This window comes from Danio rerio, chromosome 13 (assembly GCF_049306965.1).
Source record: "Danio rerio strain Tuebingen ecotype United States chromosome 13, GRCz12tu, whole genome shotgun sequence".
Classification (NCBI taxonomy): domain Eukaryota; kingdom Metazoa; phylum Chordata; class Actinopteri; order Cypriniformes; family Danionidae; genus Danio; species Danio rerio.
Window position 1 is genome coordinate 40,050,984 of NC_133188.1, and position 27,332 is coordinate 40,078,315.

The 27,332-nt window shown below is 36.4% G+C and overlaps 2 protein-coding genes and 1 long non-coding RNA gene across 5 annotated transcripts; 2 read left to right on the forward strand and 1 right to left on the reverse strand.

The window, feature by feature from the left end:
- Window positions 1-273: 273 nt before the first annotated feature.
- Window positions 274-27,229, reverse strand: LOC141377038 (uncharacterized). Its single transcript, XR_012388839.1, has 4 exons — window positions 27,125-27,229; window positions 18,348-18,500; window positions 2,869-2,979; window positions 274-1,458 (listed from the first exon to the last, which is right to left on the reverse strand). It is a non-coding gene; the product is annotated as an uncharacterized lncRNA (long non-coding RNA).
- On the forward strand, window positions 641-8,712 carry gmfb (glia maturation factor, beta). The gene is given in 7 exon segments (NM_213110.1): window positions 641-746; window positions 4,076-4,172; window positions 4,284-4,333; window positions 4,457-4,506; window positions 4,623-4,705; window positions 4,841-4,914; window positions 7,258-8,712. Coding segments are annotated over 7 exon segments (429 nt in total). The 5' UTR covers window positions 641-743; the 3' UTR covers window positions 7,330-8,712.
- Window positions 10,727-22,006, forward strand: cnih1 (cornichon family member 1). 3 transcript variants are annotated; one of them, XR_012388528.1, is made up of 6 exons: window positions 10,736-10,853; window positions 13,728-13,796; window positions 18,371-18,483; window positions 18,651-18,794; window positions 20,519-21,665; window positions 21,785-22,006. XR_012388528.1 is itself a non-coding variant. In NM_001033106.1 (5 exon segments), coding segments are annotated over 5 exon segments (435 nt in total). In that variant the 5' UTR covers window positions 10,727-10,772; the 3' UTR covers window positions 20,547-22,006.
- Window positions 27,230-27,332: the final 103 nt, after the last annotated feature.

Here is a 27,332-nt window from a genome sequence, read left to right on the forward strand (position 1 = left end):
CAAATGAATTAAGTTCACAGTACTCATTAGGATTAGTTTTTGAACTCAAATGGTTTGTTGCAATCAGTTTGCTCAAATGGTTTGAGTTACTTTAACTTTTTGGGTTTTACAGTGTAGTAAATTATTAAAATAAATATATAAATAATACATTTTGTATTATTAATTCAATAATCTAACGTTTATAATAGTGATCACAAATATTATTTAAAAACAATAAATATAAAACACAAATACATGTAAATAAATAATTCATGAATACCTGCAAATAAATAAATGCTTACATTTTAATACAGTACTATTTGAAGAAAACCGTCCGAAACACTTCTGTTTAACTTAGTACAGTACTATCTTAGAGGCGTGTATAATGTTCATATAATGTATAACATGTTAGTATATGGATACATAGTGAAGCATTGAAAACCGCTGACATAAGCCAGTTTTGTTGAATGGCATGCACTACTTAGTTCATTTATTCTGAGCGAACAACCAACGTGTATCATTTCCCCGCAGGGCTGGAGAGATAGAAACACACATCCGATAGTTCTTTCCTCGCGCATCAGTCCGAGTTCGTGTCGAAACATCGCTGTTCTGGGATCAGAGTCAGACACAGGAGAAAGAGCTGATCCTGGAACAGCCTGTTATGCATATCCTAGAGCGTTTCCGCGCTCTGATTGGACAAACGAGCGTCACGAGACTCGGCACGGTAGAACTCCTGCACTGCTGAGCTCGTGCTGTCTGTGAAAATGGTGAGTACAAAAAACTGCCTTGGATTAATGAAAGGATTTTAATGACGGGGCTGAATTATAGCCTGTAAAATAACACGTAGGGGTATCCAAATGTCGCTGTACGCTCCAGGGGTCTGCGATTCGTGAATGTTTAGACGGGCTGTTTTTTCCTGAGCCCTGTTGCAGTTCCACCCAATGCTTTGTGATGAGCTGCATGTCAAACCCTTTTCTGCATTTCAGCGACTCAATAAAGTAGTCATAAAAGGCGCATTTGGCGTTACATTTACACTGAAGCTGCGTTAAGGGTTTGAAAGGGTCAGGGTCGCCTTACATAATTGCGATATGATGGAATTCCGGCGGCTCCGGGGGATTTCTCATTTCCTGTCGCGGGCAGGGACGTGCTCACACTTCAGGATTTCAGGGAAATTTGGAAAATCTGCTGAGCGACAAACAGCCGGCGAGGATCCTCTGATATGAATGGCACGTCGAACCACGGTTAAACAATGTTTTTTTCAGAGCAGAAATGGCAAACGGTGAAATAAAATAAAGGTGGACTGTTTGCATTCCACCAGCACTGCACGTCAAAACACGTTTGCTCACTTTTTCCACCATATCAGCAACGTGAAACGTCATTGTCCCTCCTGATGACATCAGTGTGATGACCCACACCAGTTTTCATGGTGCTTGAGTTTTGTGAGCCCTTCATTGTTGTGAAACACCCTCCATCTGGGTGCTGTGGGGTCAGAGTAAACCAGCAGATTATGAATTAAAGTTTGTTATTATATTTTCACAATCCTAAGGAATATAGTATAGTTTCCTTGGTTGGATGTTACTATAAGGGTGTGTTCACACAGGGCAGGTTTGGTTCCATTAAAGTAGAATCTGCTGTGATTTTTCTGTCTGATGGTGCTGCTTATTTAAATAAGTGTGAACGCTGCCCACAAGCAGACCAAGATCTGAAATCACCCACTATACCCTCAATTAGTGCAATTTATAGTGTCCGAAACGATAGTGAACTCAATCAATCCCACAATGTACAGCATAACGAGTCTACAATCCATACATTTAACAGCTAGGAATCTCCATAATGCACGCAAGTTCAATTAAATCTGTCTGCGGACTGCAAGACGGGGGTGTAAGATGAAGGGGAGTAACAATGTAGTAAGTTAGTGGCGTAACTTGCAGTTATCGAGATCCCATTGAACAGTACAAAAAGTCACAGCAAGGTGTTGTTGGCAAGATACCAGAAATACTTACCAGAGAACATTTTTACCAAATCTTTTCATGAGTTTTTTTCTAAATGTATTCACAACCTATATATTTGATGTATTATTATATTCATTCATTTCGCAACTCCACCATGCAACTCCCCTCCACACTACTTCGTCAGTTTTGTCATGACAGTTGTGAAAATCTCAGCAACTCACAGCTGTACGTTAAAAACTGTGATGGTTGGGTTTAGAGTTTGGGAAGGTAAAGACGTTAGTAACGATGATGGTTTTGTATATGGTTGGTTTAGGTATAGAAGTTAATATCTTTGATGGTTGGGTTTAGGTATAGAGTAGGTGTTAATGTTAAGTGTAAGATGTACAGCGCCATCTTGCCGACAACATAGTTTTGACATGTCTCCATAACTTCAAGTTACGCCTCGAACGTACCACAAGTTACACCCTTGTCTTGCAGTCCACAGACAGACCTTATTCCGCGAGTTTCCAGGCTGAATGAATTTCCGCTTCTGACCACTAGATGGCATCTAAAGCGAAATCCTATTGATAATTGATGTAAAATTCTAAATAAAATATTAATTAAGCGAAATAACGTTTGTATACATGACAGAAATCAAAATACTTGGTTTCATTACTAACAGAAAGTGTAATGTTAAATAACTATCAAAGGGACTGACCATGAAGTTGAAAATCTAATCTGTCTGAGAGATTTATCAACCAGCAAACACAAACAAAAAGGCATCACTTCCAGTGCCCTGAGTGCTCTGATTCACTGACTCGTTTCATCCAATATAGTTGTTCCATGGACTATATTAGTGGACTAATGTAGGGAATAGTGAATGAGGGTATTAGGGGTGATTTCAGATACAGCATAGGTCTACTGTTGGCACTTAAGGCCTAATGGTTAGTGTGCTGACCTTTATGGCAACAGTGCCATGAGCATCCCGAGTTCGAGTCCCAACTCATTGACCTTTCCTGATCCCATTCCTTACTCTCTCTTCAACTTTATTTCCTGTGATCACACCGTCCTATCATATAAAAACAAAAATGGCAATAAAACAAACCTCCAAAAAAGAACCATTGTGTGGTTCAATAAAAATATGAATGCGTCATGGATCAAAAACATCCAAACAAATCTAAAATAGAAGATAATGTCACTAGTTGCCTAAATAAAATCATAATAATACCATTCCCACTGTAGATTTTTGTTTGTGTGTATGTATTTTATAAGCTCTTCATGAGTTGTCAGCACATACAATGAGAAAGGTTTGGTTGTTTAGAAAGGAATTGAAGTTTTGACTTAAAATACCAGCGTAAATGCTAAGCGAACCATGAACAAATGGGATTCCCAGCTGCAGGATCAAGAAGACTTTTACTGGTCATGGCTAGTCTTAAAAAAAAACCCAAAAACATTTGACAACACATATGTGCAACAAGTGTTGGTTTGTTGTTGTTTGCATGTTTACAACTCAAGAAGTATAAACAATATACTTAATATAGGAGTGTAAATACAATTTGCTATCTCGACATCCTTTGGGAGCCTTTTTCTGAACTAACTTTTCCTTTTGGATCCACATTTTTAAGGCCCTGTCTTGATTATTTATAGAGATATTTGTGATATCGATATGACTGAGTAAATAATTGATATTTATAGTTGTTAAAAAAACAAATATAAGTAAATTTGCATATAGCTGAGACTTTTTCCTTATAAAAAGGAATCTCTGAACTACAAATGATGTTTAATCCGAGATCTCATGTCATGAAAATAACTGCATGCAGCATACCTGTCTGAGTGGTAAATATTATCTTTCCAAAATTTGTGTGGCTGTAACCCAAGAAAATATCCTTTTAGATTCAGTGCCTTCTCAAGCTTTTCTTTAACAGTTTTAATTTGTAAATGACTATATGGTTCACACCTACAAATAGTATGATCTCAGTGTGGCTCTAAATGTAAATAGTAAAGAAAACATAGTTGTCTTTGCACATAGATGATATATAAATTATACTCAATAACAAATGTTAAAACCAGCCTTCTGAAGTGTTCTAGTAAATATATTTTCTGGCCATTTCTTAATTCAAATGCTTGTCATTTAATCTGACTGTCTTCAATGTGTGTGTTTGCAGAGTGAGTCATTAGTTGTGTGTGAGGTGGACGAGGACCTGGTGAAAAAGTTGCGTGATTTCCGCTTCAGGAAGGAAACTAATAATGCCGCCATTATCAGTGAGTTGAACTAAAATAAAACTTCTACACACTCAGCGTTTCACATGCTTACATTTTCTCATGTATTGTGGGGACTGAATGCTGATATTGCTGTTACACCTTTGGTTGCAGTGAAGATTGACAAAGACAAACAGCTGGTAATCCTGGAGGAGGAGCATGAGGTACATTTACACAGTTACCACCATGACCACCGTTATTGCATGAATAGATAATGTGCGATTTTCTAGTGGAGCTACATATGAACAACTCAGAGGTTTAAACCAGTTTTTGATTTCTTCTTACAGGACATTTCTCCTGAAGACTTGAAGAATGAGCTGCCAGAAAGACAGCCCAGATATCCTTCACTAAAACAAACTCATTTTGTGTTGTATTATGATTTTAACTCTAAAAAAAAAACGTTCAACACATTCAACATTGATCAATTATTAGATTCCTTAACATAAGTGACACATTTGTAGTCTACAGCTATAAGTACCAACATGACGATGGAAGAGTGTCCTATCCGTTGTGTTTCATCTTCTCTAGTCCTGTTGGTAAATATAAAATACAAGCACCCATTAGCCCTTCATTATGATGAGAGAGCTTTTATTTGTTTCAATTTAAAACTCTGCATGCATATCCTCCATCAATGATCTTCGAGTGTTTAAAATCAAAATTTTATTTCCCAGGATGCAAACCTGAGCAGCAGATGATGTATGCTGGCAGCAAAAACAAACTGGTACAGACAGTTGAACTGACCAAGGTGAGTACAAATAAAGTTTCTTTAAGACAAGTCATTTCACTCAGCGGCCATCTTTGAAACACCTCTCGGGTAGTATGCTCGGGCATTCTGTCTGAATGGGGAAACATCTTATTCTTCAAAACTGTTTGCCAAGCTCATGATTACATTACATATTTGGAATAACCAATAAACTTTAACAACCGTCTCATAAGTTTTGTTTCTAAACAGCAGAATCAAACAAAAGTGGCTTGTTTTCAGGGTGCCTGAGCTAATGCGCACGCACACTCAAAAGGAACGAGATCACAACACCAACCTCGTTTATCGTCTGATCGCGCTGCTCTTCTGAAGTAATTCACAGCTTGGTCTTAAAATCGAACCTCCTCCAGAAATGACAGGGATGTGCGTTTAACAGGATGCACTGTACAATGTGTTCGTTTTATACAGATTACAAAAACAGGAAACTTTTGTTTTGTTCATTTAAAAGTACAGATTTCAAGCTTTATGTGGATATAATACTTATGTCTGTGAAGCAAGTATTTGCTGAAATTCCAGTGTGTTTGTTGACCATCAAACTATCGTAAAAGTACACATCTGGTGAAAAATCAGTCTATAGCGATCGCTAATTGGCTCCTGTACTAGTACAGTACGTGGGGCTTCATTAGCCATATTGACCGTTACACTTTTCCCCGTTCAAAACCATATGAGTGACATGTCTTGTGTATTCTATAATTTTTGGTACTAACACACACAGTAAGGTAGTTGTTTTTTTTTAAAGGGGCTTTATGTAGAGCTTCTTAACCATTATTATTAGAAACACTAGTGGGCTTTAATGAAATGCAGCAATCAACTTTGCACTCAAACTAATGCAAATTTAACATGCAAAAGACTGACGTGATTCAACGCTAGAGACTATATAGATTTGACTTAAAATTTGAATTAAGCTAGGAATTTACTGGTAATGTTTGTTTACTGGTAAAGTTTCTTTTTCTGGAAAATACTAGAATGAATTAAGTGAAGTTTCATAAGCTAATTTCAAGAGGAGCATGTGATATGATTGAGCACTGCTGCATTTTCATCTTTAATCAGTAATCAGATTAATACAAGCTTACAATAAATAGACTGATTTTACCCCACTGCCTTATCTTTGTTTTGGAAGAATCCCCCTTCCACCCCATCTCCTCCTTTTCCTCTCTTTTCTAATGGAAGCTCTCGAGACCTACCTGATCTCAGAGCCCCTTTATATGATTTTTAGCCGTGTTTCCACAATCGCGCCTAAAGCAAGTGAGCCAAGACCAGTCACGTTTTCACTGTCACTTCCGGGGCCTAATCAGGCCAAAGCGGGGCTTTCTTGGGGCCAGCGGGTACCTTGGGCCAAAGAAGGCCAACTGGGGCTTCGGGGCGGAGTGAAAGGAGAGATGGAGTGCGGACACAGTTTTCCGATCGCACATGAGTACATGCGCCAAACAAATAAAAAAAAGGGAAAGAAAACATCTAGCCTTATATGCTGGGGTCTTTTTGCGTATAATCGCCCTCATGTTTCCACTTTTGTAGACTTAAAACAATAGTGATATCTTCATAAAATAACTTAAGCTATATTGAAATAAATTAAAGAATTACAAATATCGGATATAATAAAATCACATAAATAAATAAACCAATATAAAACTAACAAAAGCTAAACCAATTTAGCTATATACAATACATAAATCAAACCGTTTTAAAGCCATATTAAACTTTCATTTTACAAAGGCCTATCTGAAATTTTTTTTATTAGATATTTTCTAAAAACAGTTGAAGCCAGAATTATTAGCCGTCCTGTACACCCCCCCCCCCCATTTCTGTTTAATGGAAAGACTTTTTTCAATACCTTTTTAATCATAATAGTTTTAATAACTCATTTCTAATGGGTGTTATTGATGATAAAGGGTTAAATTAATGAATGGATGATTTAAATAATTTAAATAATTGATTTCTTTTATCTTTGTTATGATGACAGAACTTAATATTTTACTAGATATCTTTTAAGATGCTAGTATTTAGCTCAGTGCAATTTAAAGACTTAACTAGGTTTATTAGGCTAGTTAGGGTAATTAGGCAAGTCATTGTATAACAGTGGTTTGTTTGAGGGGGCTAATGATATTGACCTTAAAATTAGTTTTTAAAAAATTGAAACTGTTTTTATTCTAGCTGAAATAAAACAAACAAGATGTTCTCCAGTAAAAAAAATATTTTAGGAAATAGTGAAAAATTCCTTGTCAAACATCATTTTGGAAATATTTGAAAAAGAAACAAAACAGTAGGGCTAATAATTTAGTCTTCAACTGTGTGTCTTTTAAAAATTTGTCTGCATCTGTTTTCTTTCAGGTGTTTGAGATCCGTAACACTGAAGACCTGACAGAGGAGTGGCTCCGAGAGAAACTAGGATTCTTTCGCTAAGACCGATCTGAAACACACTAACGCTCGTGTTTGAAGAGTGACCAAGGTGGGACCATCACCTCCAACTGGAGCAAACACCATAGTCCATCTGATACTGTCTGTTTGTGTATGTTTGAATGCTTCTGCCCAAACTCTAAACCTGCCTGTACCAGTTTAAGATGATTTGAGGTGCAAAGGATTGAAAATATGAAAGCAAATTCCATAAGTAGCCTGAACTGTTCATTGGATTTTAAAAGAATCATTTCACTCTCGTCCTTGAGCAGTTAAGATTGCACTGGCCTGCACAGGTGGTCCAATCTTACTGACCTTCAGGACAGACGAAAAAGCAATGAGATTTAAAAACTAATGTGATATGTTTCGCCTTTTTGGGTTGTAAAATCCCAGAATTCTTCATGTAAAGGCATGATATTACAAGCCCCGATTATTTTCATCCTCTGTACATTTATTTTCTACCTTGAATTTGACCAATTTTTGACTATTCTGTTTTGATGTGTGTTGAATTGTAATGGTAGGTGGTGGAGTCAGAATTCTCACTGATATTTTTGGGAGAGAGCGCTTCTGAATTATTGTCTTGAATGCCATAAATTCCTACTGTTTTGCCTTTTTAAGTCTGTGACAAGCAAATCTCTTCAAATCAGTTATGTTCTGGGACTCAGTTTTCTTGATTTATTGTATCTTGTTTTTGGTATACGTCACCCAGATGTCCTTAAGCACAAATCTGTCCCAGTTTTTTTGGAAATGTGTAACTTTAGATGTACACTGGCAGAGATGTGCTATTGTGTTATTAAGCCACTGGCATTGTCTCATGAATGCTCAGTTTGTTATACTAAAATACTTTTTCTCATTGTCCAACTAAAGCCATTTTTCACTATTCTTATGTTTATGCGAGCACCGCTATTTCCATCTTTATGCAAATACAATCATTCTATAGTCGAAATGCAAACACTGGAAATTGCTTAAATGTTTACAGCTAAAGAGAATAACAGGAATAGCTGGAGAAAGTGATGGTATTATGGTTTCTGTAAGTAATACCTTTACAGGTTATGTTTTTTCAGAATCTGTGAGCTCTATTGTGGTCAGGCTCATCTCTGTACATCTGTAGATCCTGTAACACCTGTGATTATTAGTGCCGTTTCCTATAAAACACCAACTGCTCACTTTGATGGTTTGTATGATGTGGACATCTCATGATATGTCCAGTACAGTAGTGAACTGTGTATGTGTCTAACATCTAATTTTTAACGACTGAAGATGCTTTTCCTGATCATTTATAAGTCAAGTTCTCTCTTGAAACAACGGATAACCTTTCGGTATGTTTCTCGATTACATTTGTCTGCTGTTTTGAATAATTAAATAGAAGGTTTTTTTCCTTTGTAAAATTGACCGTGTGCCTAACTGGAGTGTTCTTGATTAATATTTATACGTTTTTTGTTTTAAACCTCATAATTGTAATGTGGGTTAAGTGTGATCATGTTCAGGGTGTGTTTTGATTATTTGTAAAGTAAGCAAAGGGAAAAATACACAAAGTTTCTTCACTGTTTTTTGGGGTTGGTTGTGGCACTTTACAAAGCTACTTGAATTCAATGAGGTAGCTCAGTGGTTAGCACTGTTGCCTCAGAAAGAAGGTTGCTAGTTCGAGTCCTGGCTGGGCCAGTTGTTGTTTCTCTAGTGAGTTTGCATGTTCTTACGATGTTCGTGTGGGTTTCCTCCCGGTGCTCCAGTTTCCCCTACCGTCCAAAGACATACACTATAAGTAAATTGAACTAAATTGGCCATCGTGTGACTTCTGATAAATAAGGGACTAAGCTGAAGGAAAATAAACAAACACAAAGAAAATGCTCTAAAAAAGTCTTTCAGGATACTTTAAATCAGTTTTTCTCAACCACATTCTTGAAGCCCACCAGCACTGCATGTTTTAAATTTCTCCTTTTGTCTGTCACAGCCATTACAGGTCTTTAAGTCTATGCCAGGGCTGTCCAAACTTGATCCTGGAGGGCCGGTGTCCTGAATATTTTGGTTCCAACCTCGATTCAACACACCTGAACCAGCTAATCAAGCTCTTTCAAAGTATACTAGAAACTTCCAGGGAGGTGTGTTGAGGGAAGTTGGAGCTAAACTATGCAGGACATCGGCCCTCCAGGACCAAGTTTGGACACCCCTGGTCTATGCTAATGAGCTGATGATCTGAATCAGGAGTGTTTGATTAAAGAGACATGAAAATGTGCAGAGCTGGTGGTCCTCCAGGAACGTGGTTGAGAAACACTGCTTTAAATCAATCTTAGTCTATTAGTTTATTTGGAAAGAGTATTGAGAACTACATAAAAATACATTGATTTCCTTAAGTTAACATCCCCAAAAATGGGCAGGAAATATCTGCTAGGTGAGAAAATGTAATTGCCTTAGACACAAACAAATTGATTTGGCCATGCTTGTTCCCCTGTGGGACATCTGTTCTGTATAAAACAATATTAAACCAGTCATTTTCATGAGCTTTTGAATTTATCTGTCTGGTGAAAATTTAATGAATCAAACCCTTAACAAACATTCACCACCAGACAATTTTTTGTCATTTTTTCATCTTGCAGCAGTGAATGAAAATGCTATCAACTAGTTTGTCTTGTTTTAGTAACTTTATTTGCTGACTTTACATTTCTTGAGTCTGAATATATGTCGGAATGATTTGTATGATGTGGTCACAGGCGACATTCAACTGAATTACTTAATTTCACAAAAATCAGGCAAATGTATTTACATTTTCTTTATAATAAGTATAATTTATTCATTTTCTTTTCGTCCCTTTATTAATCTGGGGTCGCCACAGCGGAATTAACCACCAACTTATCCAGCATTTGTTTTATGCAGCGGATGTCCTTTCAGCTGCAATAATAAGTATAATAATATTTCTATTTATACTTTTTAAAGTCATGGTTTCACTAAACATTTGTAGTCTGAATACCTGAATTTGTAATTCTGGATAATATATCATCACATAATACATGTTTTCTAAACACAGAATGGGGCAGAAAGACATATATATATATATATATATATATATATATATATATATATATATATATATATATATATATATATATATATATATATACACACACACATACATACATATACATACATACATATACATACATACATATGTGTGTGTGTGTGTCTACTTATCTATAGATTATTTTGTACTATTGTATTCTTTTAGATATTGAGAGACGTGTCCTTTAAGAGCACATGAAGAATATAAAGTAAACAGCTGTATGAAGATTGTCCAACTGTGCTTTTGTCCACCGATACACACAAAGTACTTGTTTATTTTGTTCTTCCTCTGATCTCGCGTGTTTTCTAATATCCATGTGACTTTTTCAGTCACGTGACATACAGCTGTCTCAACGTCACCGCAGTCGTCGGTCTGGATAATTCCACATGAGCGAAAAATGGCGTTCACATTCGCGGCCTTTTGTTATATGCTGGCGCTTTTGCTGACGGCGGCGCTTATTTTCTTCGCTATTTGGCATGTAAGTGTTTTGAATGTACTCCATCGGACTCGGCGATGTACTGAACACAAAGATACTAGACGCGTGGGGATTTTAGTTAAATATAAAGCAGGGCGCCAAGCAACCGTGAATGAATGGCACGACCGCAAGCTGGTGACACCCAATATTATCACCACTACAGATGTTTATTGTGGTGGCACTCATGTGTTTTTAAACGCATTGTTTACAGAGTTGGCTTTCTTTAATTCACTACCTGTTATATATGTTAACCTGTTTATACATTATAACAATTACTGGGGAATAGGGCGGATGGGGCGCGCGCTCCCGTTTGGTTCTCGTGCATGTGTGACAGATTAGTCATAAATCAAATCACAACTGATGCTAAAATCAACACGCATGAACGAATAACTAAAATCTAAAAGTTTATGTTGTGAGATCTGTCATGCCCTTAACCCGTTAGTCTAGGTTTGACTGCCCTCTTTGGGATTTAGCATGTTAGAATTAGACAAAACTTGTTGTTGTTCTTAATATAGGAGTCACATTGAGTTGTGAACAGAAGAAAGCCACTGTTCAGTTATTTTAGCTGGTTCACTAATGACTTTTGGTAATAACCTGCTTTAGAGATAGACAACACATGGACATCTCATTGCTGCCCTGGTTAATTGCATTCAATTCATCATGGAGGAATTTGGGAAGTGCATGTAATAATATTAAATTTGGCATTTATATGTAGTGACCTAATAATAATCTAACTTCCTGCTAACCCTTTAAGTGTTGATCTCAAAGTAAAATGTTCATCTTTCTGAAAATTTATAGATGTAAAGCTTCTTTGTTTGCGGTCCATATATCACTATCAGTGTTGGGTAAGTTACTTTAAAAAAAAAAGTAATAGATTACAAATTACTGATTACTACTGGAAAATTGTGATCTGATTACATTACTAGTTACTTCATGTAAAAAGTAATAGGATTATTAATTACTTTACTTTTGTAGTATTTTTTCAAACATAAAATATACCTATAAATTACAAAATAAACAGCAGCTCTTTCAGTAATTTAATATTCACTAAAAACATTACAATGGTTTGATCACAGCAGCCTGACAAATTCAAAAGACCAAAACTTCTCTCATCATTCACTTAATTTTTACACAAAAGAGGACATTTAGAAGAAAACTGTATACTGTAAACATTTACATCTATAGTATAGTGGGTTTTCTGTTTGTCTGAGGGTGCTTTCTCACCTAGACTTTTGTTTCAGAACCTAGTGAGTTTCCCCAGTTATCGCGGTTTGTTTAGCATATGTGAATCCAGCAATGGCGCTCGGATCTGCGCCAAAACAATCGGTCTGAGCTCGCCTGAATGAGGTGGTCTCGGCTTGATTGAAACGAACTCTGGAGCAGATCGATTGTCATGAGAAAGTAATACGATCCGAACCAGGCTATATCACAGTGTATTATGGATATGTAATATGCATAAATGGCTATATGAAGAGAGAATTATGAGTAGGGCGAGATGTCATTCCTACCACCAAATGTGTGTTTCATGTCAAAAACAAAAGTGAAAGCATGCTGACTATTAACGAGAGCTTTTTATCTGTTAGGAAAATTGACAGAACAGCAGTCTTGGTTAATCTCTTATTTCTCTCTAAAATGTAAAGCCTATTACCTCATCGTCATGAATTAAAATAAGGACACATGACAGCTGATCGGGACTCGCGTGATTTGTTTAAGCAATTTTGGTCTGTTTGAAAACCCTACTCAGTGTTTGTACTGCAAAACTCCCCTTACTATAAAACACATTTTACTGGACTGTCCTGCTTTTAATGGTTATAGAAGACTTTCTTATGAAATGAACTCTTGAGGACATTTTTAACAGTGACACCAGAAAAGATTTTTAGAATTTTTATCATGCATCAACACTAAAAATCTTATTTAATTTATGTACTCATTTGTTTGTTGATTTTAAATTGTATATTTATTATTGAAAGGTTCCTGCCATGAAAATAGCCTTGATTGCTGACATGGCATTAAGTAAAAAACACATTACATTTTGGTCTGTTTAGAAACTTTGCCGTGTGAAAGTGAACCGCACTAAGAACAAAGTGCAACATTGTAACAAATTTAATCCCTGTTTCGGGACAAAGAATCGATCCACAGGTGTGAAAGCACTCTGAGGTAATTAGTCTACCAAAATGTATATTTTAAAGCATAAAGCTGATTGGTCAGTTGTCATGTGACTCACTGGTTTTCAACTGAGTGCGCCTGGGAAATGTGAGCACACACAAAAGACTAAACATGTGAACGGCCCCATAAGCAGCTACGCTTCTCTAAACAATCAGAATATACCTTCTCTCCCAATCCTGCTCAAAGAATTTCAATTTAGTCTGTTTAGGCTGAGTTTGGGCGTTGTGTTTCTGGGCACCGGTGTCCTCCTTGGTGACAACTCTGACAAGCATTATCGTAGAATGTTTCTATTCAAGTGCTTGAACAAGTTGCTGGTTGAGTTAAAAGCAGTGGAAAGTTCTTTAGACTGCATTTTCACAGCAATGTTTATGTTGTTATGCTCAATGAAATAAATGTCTGTATTTCTACTTGAGAAAACAACCACAACCATTTTAGTGTTCATTGCATTTTAAAAATTCTCTTACAGAAACTAAATTTGTAACGTAATAAACGCAATTACATTGACTTTAGCAACTGTAATCATATTACACAATTTTATTGTAATCCGTTACATTACTGCGTTCCTCAAATGTAATTAGCATACAGTAGTACGTTACTATTATATCAAGTTTGTGTAAATTATTCTGAATTATTAGAAATTATTCAAAATAAGTTTAGACAAGCTAAGTGATGTTTACTGGAGAATGCTTAACTTTTCCCCCTGTTTTTCAGATAATTGCATTTGATGAGCTGAAGACTGACTATAAGAATCCTATAGACCAGTGTAACACTTTAAACCCGGTAAGTGCTCAAAAGATAAAAATGTGTGATGCATGCACTCCTGTTTCTTCTCTACTATCACGACACTGTTCTGCTAATTGATTAAATCATCTGCAGTGAATGTTGCTTTCCAACACTAACACTACTTTGGTTCGAATAATCTGATTTGCATTTTGTGTATTTTATTTTCTTAATATTTGCTTTCTACCTTTTTGTTTTCTCTGATTGGCTCAAAGACAGTTGACAGGGTGAAAAAAATTAAAAGGGTCAGGCTTGCTCTGAAGGTTGGTACCAGAATTCAGCTTAAGATCAGTAACAGTCTCTCTGTGTGCACGAGCGGAGTGTTTACAAATGTCTTTTCAGTTAACTAACTGAGCAGGGAGACGAGACCTAGAATATGCCAGATAGACTACTTGATTTCAGAGGTCGTCTTTCATGCAGACACCATCACATCTGCCCGACTGATCAAACCAAAGCTAGCTCCTTCAGGGTTGCTCATATCTCACTCATGTTTGGCTGGTTTTAGTCCGTTACTGTGGGTTTGGGTGGAGGAACAGATGCCATCTGCACAGGTGTAGATTTGAGTGTAGGAAAGGCAAAAGTGTTAACTGAAAAGACTTGCAAATGCTCAAAACATGCATGTGCCGTTTTGTCCCGCCCCCCTCCGTTTGCTCTTTACCCAGAGCGACTAACTCCATTTATAATGTTTCGCTTAGAAAGTCTATTTCTAAAGAGCTGTACCATTAGGATCATTCAGGAGAAATTCTGTATCTGATGGATGTAAAAGAAGAGAGGGTTTAGAAGTGAGCACATTTGGTGCACATTAATCCACAGTTGAGCAATACTTTTTGGATCTTCTGGGTATTTATCAATGGATGCGTCTGATCACTCCGAAGTAAATGCTTAAATTTTACTTCAAAATCACCATCAAGTTTGAATTTATTTTGAAACGATGTGTTTGTGTTGGTTAAAAGCAGAATACAATACACGTTTACTGTCTTCTTGCATGGGCTTCGTGTGTTGTCCTCATTTAACAGTTACTATCAGGCATGGTAGGGGCAGCCTGGGGTCCTTGTGGCTGCTCCCTCCCTCAGCATGGCTGCCTTTCTCACACTGCCTGGCATTGTATCCCTGTGTAAAACACAATCCTGCCTCTGTTCCCATACTTTTGTTTTAAGTCTGGGGTATGGGGGTGCAATTAATGTTGACTCGTTTTTTTTTTAATTACAGTAATTTGCTAATGGCCAGATGTTCTATTTGCCTAAGTCAAACTTGGTACTCTGTATTTAACAAAATCTAAAGCAGATGTGGTATGGTGTACTCTTCAGATCTCAGTGTGTTAGAAGATATGATAATATGATGAGTGCCCTTTTTCAGAGGACATTGAGTAGAATTAATTGACATCCCTTGTTTACATTTTAAATATCCTATTAAGTTCTTAAATGGATACAGGATTGTCTAAACTAATATCTTTTTCATTATTTACATAGGGATTTTTGTAATGTGCAATATTAAGTTAGTTAAGGTCACTTGTTTTTTTTTTGTTTATGTGTTTTTTATAATGTAAAAAAACGGTAACATTTTAAAATTGGGCTCCCATCTGAATAACATATTCGTTCATACAATATTACTCGTGTTGAGGGATGCAGCGATTAACCGATTTCACTATTAACCACACTTTAATTCTTGACGGTTAATTAATCGTAAAGGCTTCTCAACACTGCGTTTCTGCACAGAACAAAACTGCAGCAAATAAAAGTTACATCAACTGTGTGCTAGTTTAAAGTTCCGAGCTTGTACACAGAGACTAATATCCACACACACGGGATTAACATTGGCTGAGGCTCTAAACAAAAGGCTGATTTATTCTGCTGGTTCCCGCCTCAATAAGTGAATTTGAGCTACTTGTACATTAAGGTGGTGTTCAGAAAAAAACAAAATGCCTGCGAAGAAACTTGACATAAAAGGTACATAACCTCACTGTCAGCTAGCGTTTCTGAAGTGTTATTGTAGAGCAATTCAAACAGCACGCAGAAGTATAAATGCACGACTATGCGCAAGGCAGGTGCCGTGGGTCATGCTGATCGCTCGACGGTTGACGCAGAAGTACAAACCAGCGTTAAGGGTAGGGCTGGGCGATTAATTCGAATTTACGTTTTGACAACGATTTAATTTTATATTAAATTGAGATTTTTTTTTTTTTTTATAAAAATATTTGATACATTATAATGGCACCAATGCGCTTTGGTTCACTCTCTGTATGAGAGGCAGCACCACGCAGCGCCATGGATTTTAGAATTCTAAACAAGTTTCTTTACACACACCAGCGCCGCCCAGCCACGATTCAACACTCAGTTCATATTTCAGCTGCGCCACAGAGCGCCATATTAGTTTCATGGTAAATATTATGTGAATCATGTCGACGTTTTGCGGCGCTTCTGGTGTGCAACCTGCTTGACTGCCTGTCTGGGTTTCAATCATGGTAGTGACGGACTGAACACAGCGACTGGACAGCCTAATTTAACCCAATGCATGAAGTTGTGGGCAGTAAAATCCTACATGACTTAACGCTTTACTAAGTCACGTCTGTGTGGATTGTCAAGACATATTTCCTCATTGAGTCGATAAACTCGATCTCAACATGTATGAAGGACGTAAAAACCTGCCATGTGAAAAACCGTGTCGATCTTAGTTCGAACCACGCTGATTTTTTGGTTTGAACACGAGCAGAGGTGAGCAGCTGACAGCTATAGCAGTGAAAATGAAAGTACCCGCCCCCATGATGTTTAGCGGACCTAGTTGAAAACTAGACTAATCAGGCAGCATAATACAGAGAGTGGTGCAAAGCACATCAAATGATTGATATTTTAAAGGGGGGAAAAGAAAAATAGATTAAATATATTATTTTATATTAGACACTCATCTGGTGCTTGTATTTGCACCTGCTATACGTCCACAACTTCACACCGTGGGTTAAATTAGGCTTTACAGTTTCCTTGTTCAGTCCTTTACTTCCACTGTATCTTTTTAAGAAAAAGGCAGCAGCATTACAGCCTGTCATTTAATCAGAAGAAGTCAAAGTCAAAGCCGAGCTGACAGCCAATCTTTCCTAGGCTCAGCAAAACTTGCAAAAATACCCCTGTATTCCTGCAACTGCAATATTTACACAAATGTTTTATTATTCAAATCTTCTGCAACGATATTTAACTCGTGAATTTGTTTTACATTTATTTACACCTTGTTGACCAATTTATGTATGGCATGGCCATTAAAAATACAATGTTCGTTAACCAGATGGTTTTTCAAGTTACTTATAAAGAGAATGTTACTTCAGTCATGTTGTTGTAATGTTTTAAGTTGACTAGTTACAAAAAAAAAAAAAAAATTCGAAATCGTGATTCGATCAAACTTTATGAAAAATCCTAGATTTCGCCCAGCCCTACTAAAGGGCATGATGAGTCTTTTGAGCGCGCAAGTTCGTTTTTTCCAATAGAGGCGCCACTCACTCTTTCCAGATGCACCTAGTTAAGAGAATGCTGCGAGCGCACTGCGAGTCACATGACAAGAACTGAACCAATCAGCTTCATACTTTGTATGGAATATACACATTTCTACTCCAAAGAGGAAAAAAATGCAAAATGGAAAAATACCAAACAATTTAGTAATATAGTTGATAAAGTGTCTTTCAGACAGAGGCTCAGCAGTCTTTGACTACATTTAGTCTCTTTAAAAGGGAAATACAATAAATATATTTTTCACTTATTCTTTTATTTATTCATTCATGGTTCTGTTTATTTTCAGTGTAAAATTATTACTTTTAAATGCCAAAAACATTTTTTTTCACTTTTTAAGTCCAAAGAGAAAGAACCTATTGTTTGTTTTTTACTATTATTTAGTGCTGTATTGATTGGTTACTGAGCAGCAATAAATAAGTTTAAAGTATGAGTTTTAATGTTATTTTCTAAACTAGTAGTGTTTTGAAATTAACGAATGCATAATAATCATGATAACCGTGATTATTCCTCAGACTACAATCGTGCAACCAAAATCTATAATCGTTGCATCCCTACTCGTGTCACACTTGGTGTTCCAGCGAAAGCTATTAAAATAGTAACAAAATTAAAGGGATGGAGTTTTGATAAATTCTGAACAAGTGGTCACAAGAGATGCTTTTGAACATTTTTATACCACATGGGAACAGTAATGTGTCTCAGCTGACCACTTGTAATTAGATTACTAAAAACGCACTTTAATGCTAGTTGGAAGGTGGGCCTTAGACATATTTTCATTAATTTATGTATAACAAATAGAATATAAATTTGTTACTCAAAGTTATTTTATTAAAGATCCATTTGCTCTAAATAATGATTTCTGACAAGCATTCTCAGCAGATCTGGTTCTTCAGAGATTTAGAGAGATTTAGGTGAACTTAAGCAGATCAGTAAATTCTAGCACTCATGGGATGAGGGTAATCCTAATGATTCTTACACCTGATTGGCTAGACTATGGTCACAGGCTTTAGGTGCAATAGAACTCTGAGATGGATCTGTGTGTGTGTGTTTTCTGTCTGACCATGTGTTCTGTGGTTTCCTCAGCTCGTCCTGCCGGAGTACCTCATCCATGTTTTCTTCTGCGTTATGTTCCTGTGCGCTGCTGAATGGCTGACGCTTGGACTCAATGTACCCCTGCTGGCCTATCACATCTGGAGGTGGGTGGAGCTTTCATCTTGATGCAAATCAAAGATAAACCCACATTCAGAATTTGTTGGCCATATATCAACTACCACTGCAGAGCTCATGTCTCTTAAGTTAATATGTGATTTATCAACACTATTATCAATGTTTAAAGTACAACTTCAATTGGTTGTGTGTGCAGGTATATGAGCCGTCCTATTATGAGTGGACCTGGTTTGTATGATCCCACTACAATAATGAACGCAGATATTCTGGCATACTGTCAGAAGGAGGGCTGGTGCAAACTTGCATTCTACCTCCTCTCGTTCTTCTACTATCTTTACGGGTAAGCATTTTTAACATTTTATACTCTACCATTTTAACTGTTGTATTTATCAAATGTGAAGAGAAAAAAAACAAAATGATAATATTAAGATCTGGAATATTTGGAAAAATTGTGTGGCAGAGAATATTACTATATCATCCTGTATCCACCTGCATTACTGTTTCTATCTGGTATTAACATGTTCAAATGCATCACTTGTTCAGATTTAATTGAGACTCTTCTCTTTTATTGTCACTCTACTACATAACTTTTTTAAATCATGACATACGAGTACTATTGAGTTAACTAAAGTTACACAACCTACGAGAATGCTGGCTAATGAATGAAAAGTATTTACAACATTAAACAATTCAGCAACATTGAAGTAATTAGCAAAGAATAAATACCTTGTTTTAGTGGCATTTGTCAACACATCCTCTAATGATGACATGTAAGATCAGTAGGTGGTCTTTTGAGGCTCTTTAAAAACATTTAACTAATTGAGTGAGACAGTCCAATTAAATGCATTTGATTTAGGGATGCATTGAGTTTTCAAATTAGTACTATACTGCTGTTTGGAAAAAAAAAAAAGAATATGAACCCTCAGGCTACGTTTATTCTGCTGGCAAATGTGGTCGAATCTGATTTTTTTTTTTTGTCTACACGTGACTCAGATCCGTTTTTGTCATGACAGTGTGAACTTGAAAAACTGCATGGAATCTGATCTTTTCAACGCTGATTTGTGCCACTTTCATATGTGGTATTAAATCAGATACAGATCTGATGTTTTGCAAGCTGACTGCAGTGTGAACTGTCATGTTGGAATTCATGCGACTTTTACATTTTCATATATATATATATATATATATATATATATATATATATATATATATATATATATATATATATATATATATATAGTAGAAAATATCCTTAGCGTTGAACCCTGCATTAGCAAAACCAAATGCAGTGAGTGTAATGCTCTTTATACGTTTTTTTTTTTTTGGGTAAACACAAAATCCTACAATTTGCCGGTAGTCAGCGTTTCAGTTTCACTTTGAGTTTTGACTGGATAAAGCCTATGCTGTTTTTAACAAATTAACATGATTTAACAGCAGGGTAGGTTATCAGACTTAAACTTTCATTTTTAACACCAGTGAGCCCTGCCTTCGTAGTTCAATCTGTGGCTGCTCATTAACTAATGATGATTTCACTAAACATCAGTGGTCAGTGATACATCTCATTATTACAAATCATCACAAAACATGTATTTTTGTACAAGTTTCAAACTTGTACTTTTGCGCATGTTGGGTAGTTAAGGACCATGATCTGTTCACACTGGAAATCTATTATAGGCCATATTTAAAACAACAGTGTAAAAAGCTATGCAAAAATCAGATTGGAGGACTAAGCCTCGCAGTGTGAACGAACGTAGCCTTAGTAACATTTTATTGACCATACATGAGTTCTCAACAAATTGTTGTTATTGCATTTGCTAAATTTAAAGTCTCAATTCTTTTATATTTTCTGTATTTTTAATAAATTAGTACTACAAAGCAGTTTTGGTTTTCAGCCAAATGCATAAAAAATATTTGGTTTCTGACCTGAATTTCAATTTCTGTTCATCTCTAGTTGGACCATATCAGTGCGTGTTTGGTTACTTCCTAATACCAGGTGTAAACAAAGTGATGTCCTCCAAAACCCTATAGCGGTGCTAATGTTTCTCTCTGCTGTCTCTGTTACAGGATGATCTATGTTTTGGTGAGCTCCTAAACGGGATACAGCTGTAAAAGAGTACATGAAGGCGTTTGAGATGCTGATTTTTTAAAACTCAAATGGAGCTAAATTTGAACTCTGCCATCTCTCTCAGTTCTGCTCAGCTGTTTCAAATGGACATCGACTTTATTTACTCTTCATCAGCAAAGAGCGATTCAGGACACAAGCGGCCCGCACACCTCCAGAACCACACATGCAAAAATAAATGATCACCAACTCCTCAATACAACCTGTTTAAGTCTTATACACCTGCCACATCCAATGGCAAAGCATTTCACACACTGAAAGCATCCATAGATGAGATGACGCGGTTTACACAAACTGCTTGACCAGATTGTGTCTGAAGCAGAGGCGCAAGTTTTTTTCAACTATACCGCTGATGGCTATGAGCTAAGATAATACTCAATGCTTTTTCAAACTGTGGGACAAAATAAAGATTTTGATTGTAGCATTTTTACAGACCTATTTTATCTTTAATATATTACTGCCTTCTGGCTCAGTCGCTTCTTTAATTTGTCCTTCAGAAGCTTGTGTTGCTTTGGCGATTTATGATAGTTCGAGTTTCTAAGTTCAAGCTTGCGGTCTGCTTCACGGTGGCAGTTCTTATCAGATTAATGCTCCATTTCAAGTGTTAACTTCAAGCCATTGTTTATGGTGTTGTTGGTAGCAGATGGTGCTTTTAGTGAGTTGAAGGCTTTGTTTTGCTCATACACTCTGGAAATGCTCCACATGTAACCTATTTTGCATTTTGTGTGTATTTTGTATTTCCAAGTGTAATTGTTTTATTTTTAATATTATTTTTTTCTCCGTTATGTTTGTGAGATAGCTGAGATGAGTGTGGACACTATTTAGATTATTTTGTTTATGTTGGCATGATCGTGATGTGCCAAGTTGTTGTTTTCTTTTATTCAGTCACTGTCAGTAATCAGAGACAGACAGAGAAGCTCAAGTTTGCTCCTGCATTAAGAGTTATGTGGAAAGATCCTAAAACACACTGGCAGGTCATGCATTGGTTCCTAACCACAAACCCGGACCATCAGGGTGGTATTAAAAGTAATAGGTTATTTTTGAGTTTATAATATTTTGAGCAATGATCTCAAATTCAACTCCTGAAGGGCCGCAGCTCTGCATAGTTAAGCTGCAACTCACACCTGCTAAATAGTCTCTAGTAGTCTTGAACACGTTGATTAGTTTGATCAGCTGTGTTTGATTAGGGTTGGAGCAAGACTGTGCAGAGCTGTGGCCCTCCAGGAATCAAGTTTGAATCCTATGATTGAGTATTTTGTTTTTTTCTCCCCTTTTTGGCTTTTGTTTGTTTGAATCCAGCTTGATCTGTATGTTTGAATGTTATAAAGTCCTGCAAAAGCTGTTGTAAATGTGTTTTTTTTTTTTTATCTAGTTTTTTTTTGCTTGTAATATTGCTTTAAAATTCCCAATAAAGTTCCCCTATAGACAAACTTCTCATGACATTCTTATGGCGTGTTCTGTCTGTGGTGTCATTTGAAGAAACGAAAAGTTTGCTTTATTATGATAGAAATGAACAATAATTCTATGCTTTTGTGGTACTTTGTCTTATGAATAAAATTCAGGCCTGTCACAATAGTCAATATATCGACTTATCGGAAATCATGTGGACATGTTCTCAATCATTTTTGGGGATGTGATATATTTCACCCATACATAACCAGTTCTAGCCACATTTTAGTTGATTTTGTAGCCTCCATCTTTACTGGAGGTGTCAGTATGTTAAAAAAAAACACTGTGTACTGTAGTATATATTTTCATGTGGGAACCTGATGACTGAAAATACATCTGTTACTTTTTTCTTTTCTTTTTTTGCTTTTTTGTAAACATCAATTATTATTATTCATTTGTTTAGCATATACATGTTCACAATCTGATTCCATGACCTAATTATTACATCGTTAAAATGACTATGATTAAATGAAATATTCTTAAGAATAAAATAATGTTCTTTGGAAGAGTGTACTTGCATGATGGTATTATAGTGTCAAAATAGCCTAAAAATTTCTATTATTACAATACATTTTGGTGCTATAAATTGTACCACAAAAAATAGATATCATGACTGGCCTAATAGTGGTAAGCTGCGGTCACACTAGAGTTTGTGCATATGAAATTCTGTTGTACGGCGTTGTAAAAAGGGGTGGAATTAAACAAGATGATTAGACAAAAAAAAAATTGACCGATTGGTCTGTTTTAAATTCCTGTCCAGAGAGGTGATGTTTTGATCTTCAATTGGTCTCACACACAGTCAAGTGATGCAATTATGCAGGTCAGAGTTCACCAAGCTTTAACTTTGCAACACAGCGAACTGCAAAACTCATCACACGAGCTTGTGTTTCTGGTCTGACACATTCCCGTGCGTATGAATAGAAGTCTGTGGAGAAAAGTCCAGTGTGACCGCAGCTTTACTCCGAAATTGTGGCACACAATCATTGAATAATAACTGAGCAAAATTGTTTCAGCTCTCGAGTGAAAAATACAATGTTTTGCAGTTTTTTTCCCCCAGCATTTTTTTAAATCAGTAATAAAAACTATGATACTCTTTTGCAAAAACCACATTAAAGAGGAATTAGAAAGTCCACCTTGTCACAAACCATAGCTGTTTCTTACATGGCACTTGCACTGTATGATTCTTTATAGGTATAGTATGTGTTAACTCTAAGCAAGTAAAGATAATTTTTCCAGAAAATGTTTGTTATATTGGTTGACACCTGTGTAGGGTTCACGACCACAAAGTGTTTGTCCAATCATTGCATGCTTGTACACTTTGTTATTTGCATATCTATGAAGCCAGATGGAGACTTTGGGGTGTGGCTGCTGATGCAGAGGTTATGTAAACAATGTGGGTAAAATAATTCAGATAAAGAGGCCAAAACTGGTAAGCTGCGTCCCAAATCGCATACTTATGCACTATTCTATGCCATTTTGTAGTATAAATAGTGTAAGTAGTGTGTTCACACTGAAAACTCTTTAAATAATAAGTGCACTTTAATTACCCGGATGATGCACTCATTCAGTCGCTAAAATTAAGTGTGGAATGATGGACACTTCACACACTCAACGACCGCAGGTTTGCTTACGTAGCGGAAGGGGCGAAGCTATCGGACGCACATGTTGGATAACTTTATTTATTTTGGATGGAGAAAGCAACATTCTCCTACGAGAGTGATTATATCGCCTCCCGATGGTGAATGCGGCAATACTCACGATAGGTATTATTTGATAATTCGGTCGTTTATTTCACTGATTTGGCAACTGTCAAACGTCATCAGGGAAACGGTTTGAATTTCCGTTTAGTAAAAAAAAATTTGTGCCATTTGGGACAACACTACACACATGTACTATCCTGTTGAGTGTGTAAGTGCATAAGTACATAGTGCATGAGTGCATAGTGTATAGTGTGCCATTTGGGACGCAGCTGTAGTCTTTAAACCAGGGATCACCAAACTTGTTCCTGGAGGGCCAATGTCCTGCAGATTTTAGCTCCAACCCTAATCAAACACACCTGAACAAGCTAATCAAGGTCTTATATGCATACTTGAAACACTCAGGCAGGTGTGTTGAAGCAAGATGGAACTAAACCCTGCAGGGACACCGGCCCTCCAGGACTGAGATTGGTGACCCCTGCTTTAAACCTAGTAGAACCTAAACCTAAAACTGGTAAGTAAAATGAAATGAAGTGAGATTAAGATGTAATGAAATTCCATCGCTTTTTTCACAATCCACCTTTTTGTACATAACTGTGTTTCAAAATATGAGTTGTCTTTCCAATATAGGGGACGTTCATTTAAAATAATTAAAATAAATCATTTTAAATAATATTGTTGTGCAACAAATAATTAATATCCATATTGAAAACTGAATGAGTATGCTTTATCCATCATAAAAAACACCATGGTTGGTATTATAAAGTCTGTGTCAAATATTTTGCTGTTTATTTTATGTTATTTTTTAGGTGAACAATTAATCAATTCATGTTAAAAAAAAGTTTGTTTTAGTAATTTTCAATCAGGGTCTGACTATTTGCTATTTTTTATTTGCAGATGTCCTGCTCTGTTGGTGCCAGTTTGATGGCTTCAGCCACAATATTCTTAACCAACCCCATCTTATCGGTTATTTGCTATGAGGGAATGATATTCATTATTCCTTTTCATGCGGAAGTACATCAACATACTGAAACGGCAGGCACTTTTTTCCAGGGGTTTCAGTACAGCGTAACCGCTACTGCGTCATCGGGTGGGCGTGGCCTATCTGTGAATTTGCATAGGTCACGGATCATGCGCAGATTGTGAAAACAGCCGTTTGATTCAGATACCTGTACGTATTTGCAGGGCTTTCGTGTCCAATGCCTTTTATATGCAGTACTAAATAGCTGTCCTGATCGAAGGTGTTTCATGTGAAGTCAGTGTATGTTATACTAAACAAATTAACTTAAGATACCTCTCAGATTACATTAATACTGTTATAACTTAAGATACCTGTCCCGATCCCACGGCTTTTGTGCCAAATACTTTATCATATACATTAACATCAGATACCTGTCCTGATCCCAGGGGTTTCATGTATGATCACTTTTATATTATATACAGTAACATCAGATACCTGTCCTGATCTCAGGGGTTTCATGTATGATCACTTTTATATACATTAACATCAGATACCTGTCCTGATCCCAGGGGTTTCATGTATGATCACTTTTATATTATATACAGTAACATCAGATACCTGTCCTGATCTCAGGGGTTTCATGTATGATCACTTTTATATACATTAACATCAGATACCTGTCCTGATCCCAGGTGTTTCATGTATGATCACTTTTATACTAAATACAGTAACATCAGATACCTGTCCTGATCCCAGTGGTTTCATGTATGATCACTTTTATATACATTAACATCAGATACCTGTCCTGATCCCAGGTGTTTCATGTATGATCACTTTTATATACATTAACATCAGATACCTGTCCTGATCCCAGGGGTTTCATGTATGATCACTTTTATATACAGTAACATCAGATACCTGTCCTGATCCCAGGGGTTTCATGTATGATCACTTTTATATACAGTAACATCAGATACCTGTCCTGATCCCAGGGGTTTCATGTATGATCACTTTTATATACAGTAACATCAGATACCTGTCCTGATCCCAGGTGTTTCATGTACGATCACTTTTATATTATATACAGTAACATCAGATACCTGTCCTGATCCCAGGGGTTACATGTATGATCACTTTTATATACAGTAACATCAGATACCTGTCCTGATCTCAGTTGTTTTGTGTATGATGACTTTAAATGAAAAATAGAAAATAAATATGAGTTATGTTAATTAACTAAGATCGAGAAAGAAAAATTAACCACGATTTATTACAGAAAATGTGGTATTTATTTGTTTAAACATGACTGAATACCATATTTTAAACTACAAAAACACGGTTAATCTTACCACAACCATTATTATTTGGTTTAAAATGGAAGTACAAAAGCCCAGAGACAGTAAAACGGAGTAAAACGAGGTCAGCCGTTTTTGCTAATGAAATCTTTAAAATATAACATTATAAAAACAAAAAAATAACCTTTATGATTGTTTTTTTCCCTCGTTATCCACCGCGGTAGGTTCTTTATCCATAATCATCCTGTTTGAAATGACCGCGCTAAAAAAGAACCTGTACTGCGCATGATCGGTGACCTCTCATTATTGTTTTTTTTTTAAGGGGGCGTTTCCCAAACACCGACCGAGCCACGCCCATTTTACGTCGTGGTAATGAAACCCCTGGAATTTAGTGCATGCCATACTGAAACAAAGGAGTCTCAGCAACTTCCGGCTTTAACGTGACATTAGTAAACTTTATTTCACAGTTTTGTTCCTCCCAATTATTTTCTATTTTTATTACTTACAGCAGTACCGTTACTCAGTCTGAACATTCAAGGCGAGTTTTTCTGCAGATATATAACGTTAGGGACATGTTGAATATTAGTTATGGTCTGCTGAAATTTCTGATTTACTGTTTTTTTGCTCAGCAAAGGCCTCAATCTTGGAAAATTAGATGCTGTTCAATATTTATATCTTATTGGCTAATAAACAACAATTTAACATTAAACGTTATATTTGGAGCACATTTTTATTTCACGGAAAAGAACAGGCTGAAGTAGTTTAAAATTACATAACCAAACGATTTCAGTTAAATTTTCAATGATCATCAGCATCTTACATCCTCACGTCTAACGTTTAGATTTTTAAAACAAAAAAAGTATAATTTATAATATCTTATATGATATGCTCAACGTGGCGCCGTCGAGTTTACAATTTTTCCATACAGCAATGTTAATGTTTGTTGTAAACCGCAAAGTTAAAACGAACTTATTTCAAACCAGTTTATTCCCTGAAACACGTTGGATTTTTTAACAGACACGTCGTGTGTAACTCTTAAAAGGGCCGTTTGCACCAGTTTGATAACGTGCTTCACCAAATAATATTACTAAAGCCCTTATATCATTTTCAGCTTTATAGGAGCGAAAACCAGTTAACATTACTCACATGTTGAGCAGAAATAACGTCTCTCCAGCACCGTCTTCATCAGCCGGACGTTTTATCCTGAGTTTTTCCCCTTCAAACTACCAGTGTCACGTGGTTTCAATTAACGGCCTACGTTACGGTAAAGTCTAGAGTTTATACAGTCATTTGGTATAGATAGGATACAGCTGCGTATATTTTTGGCCCAAACAGGAACAAAGAGTTTAATTGG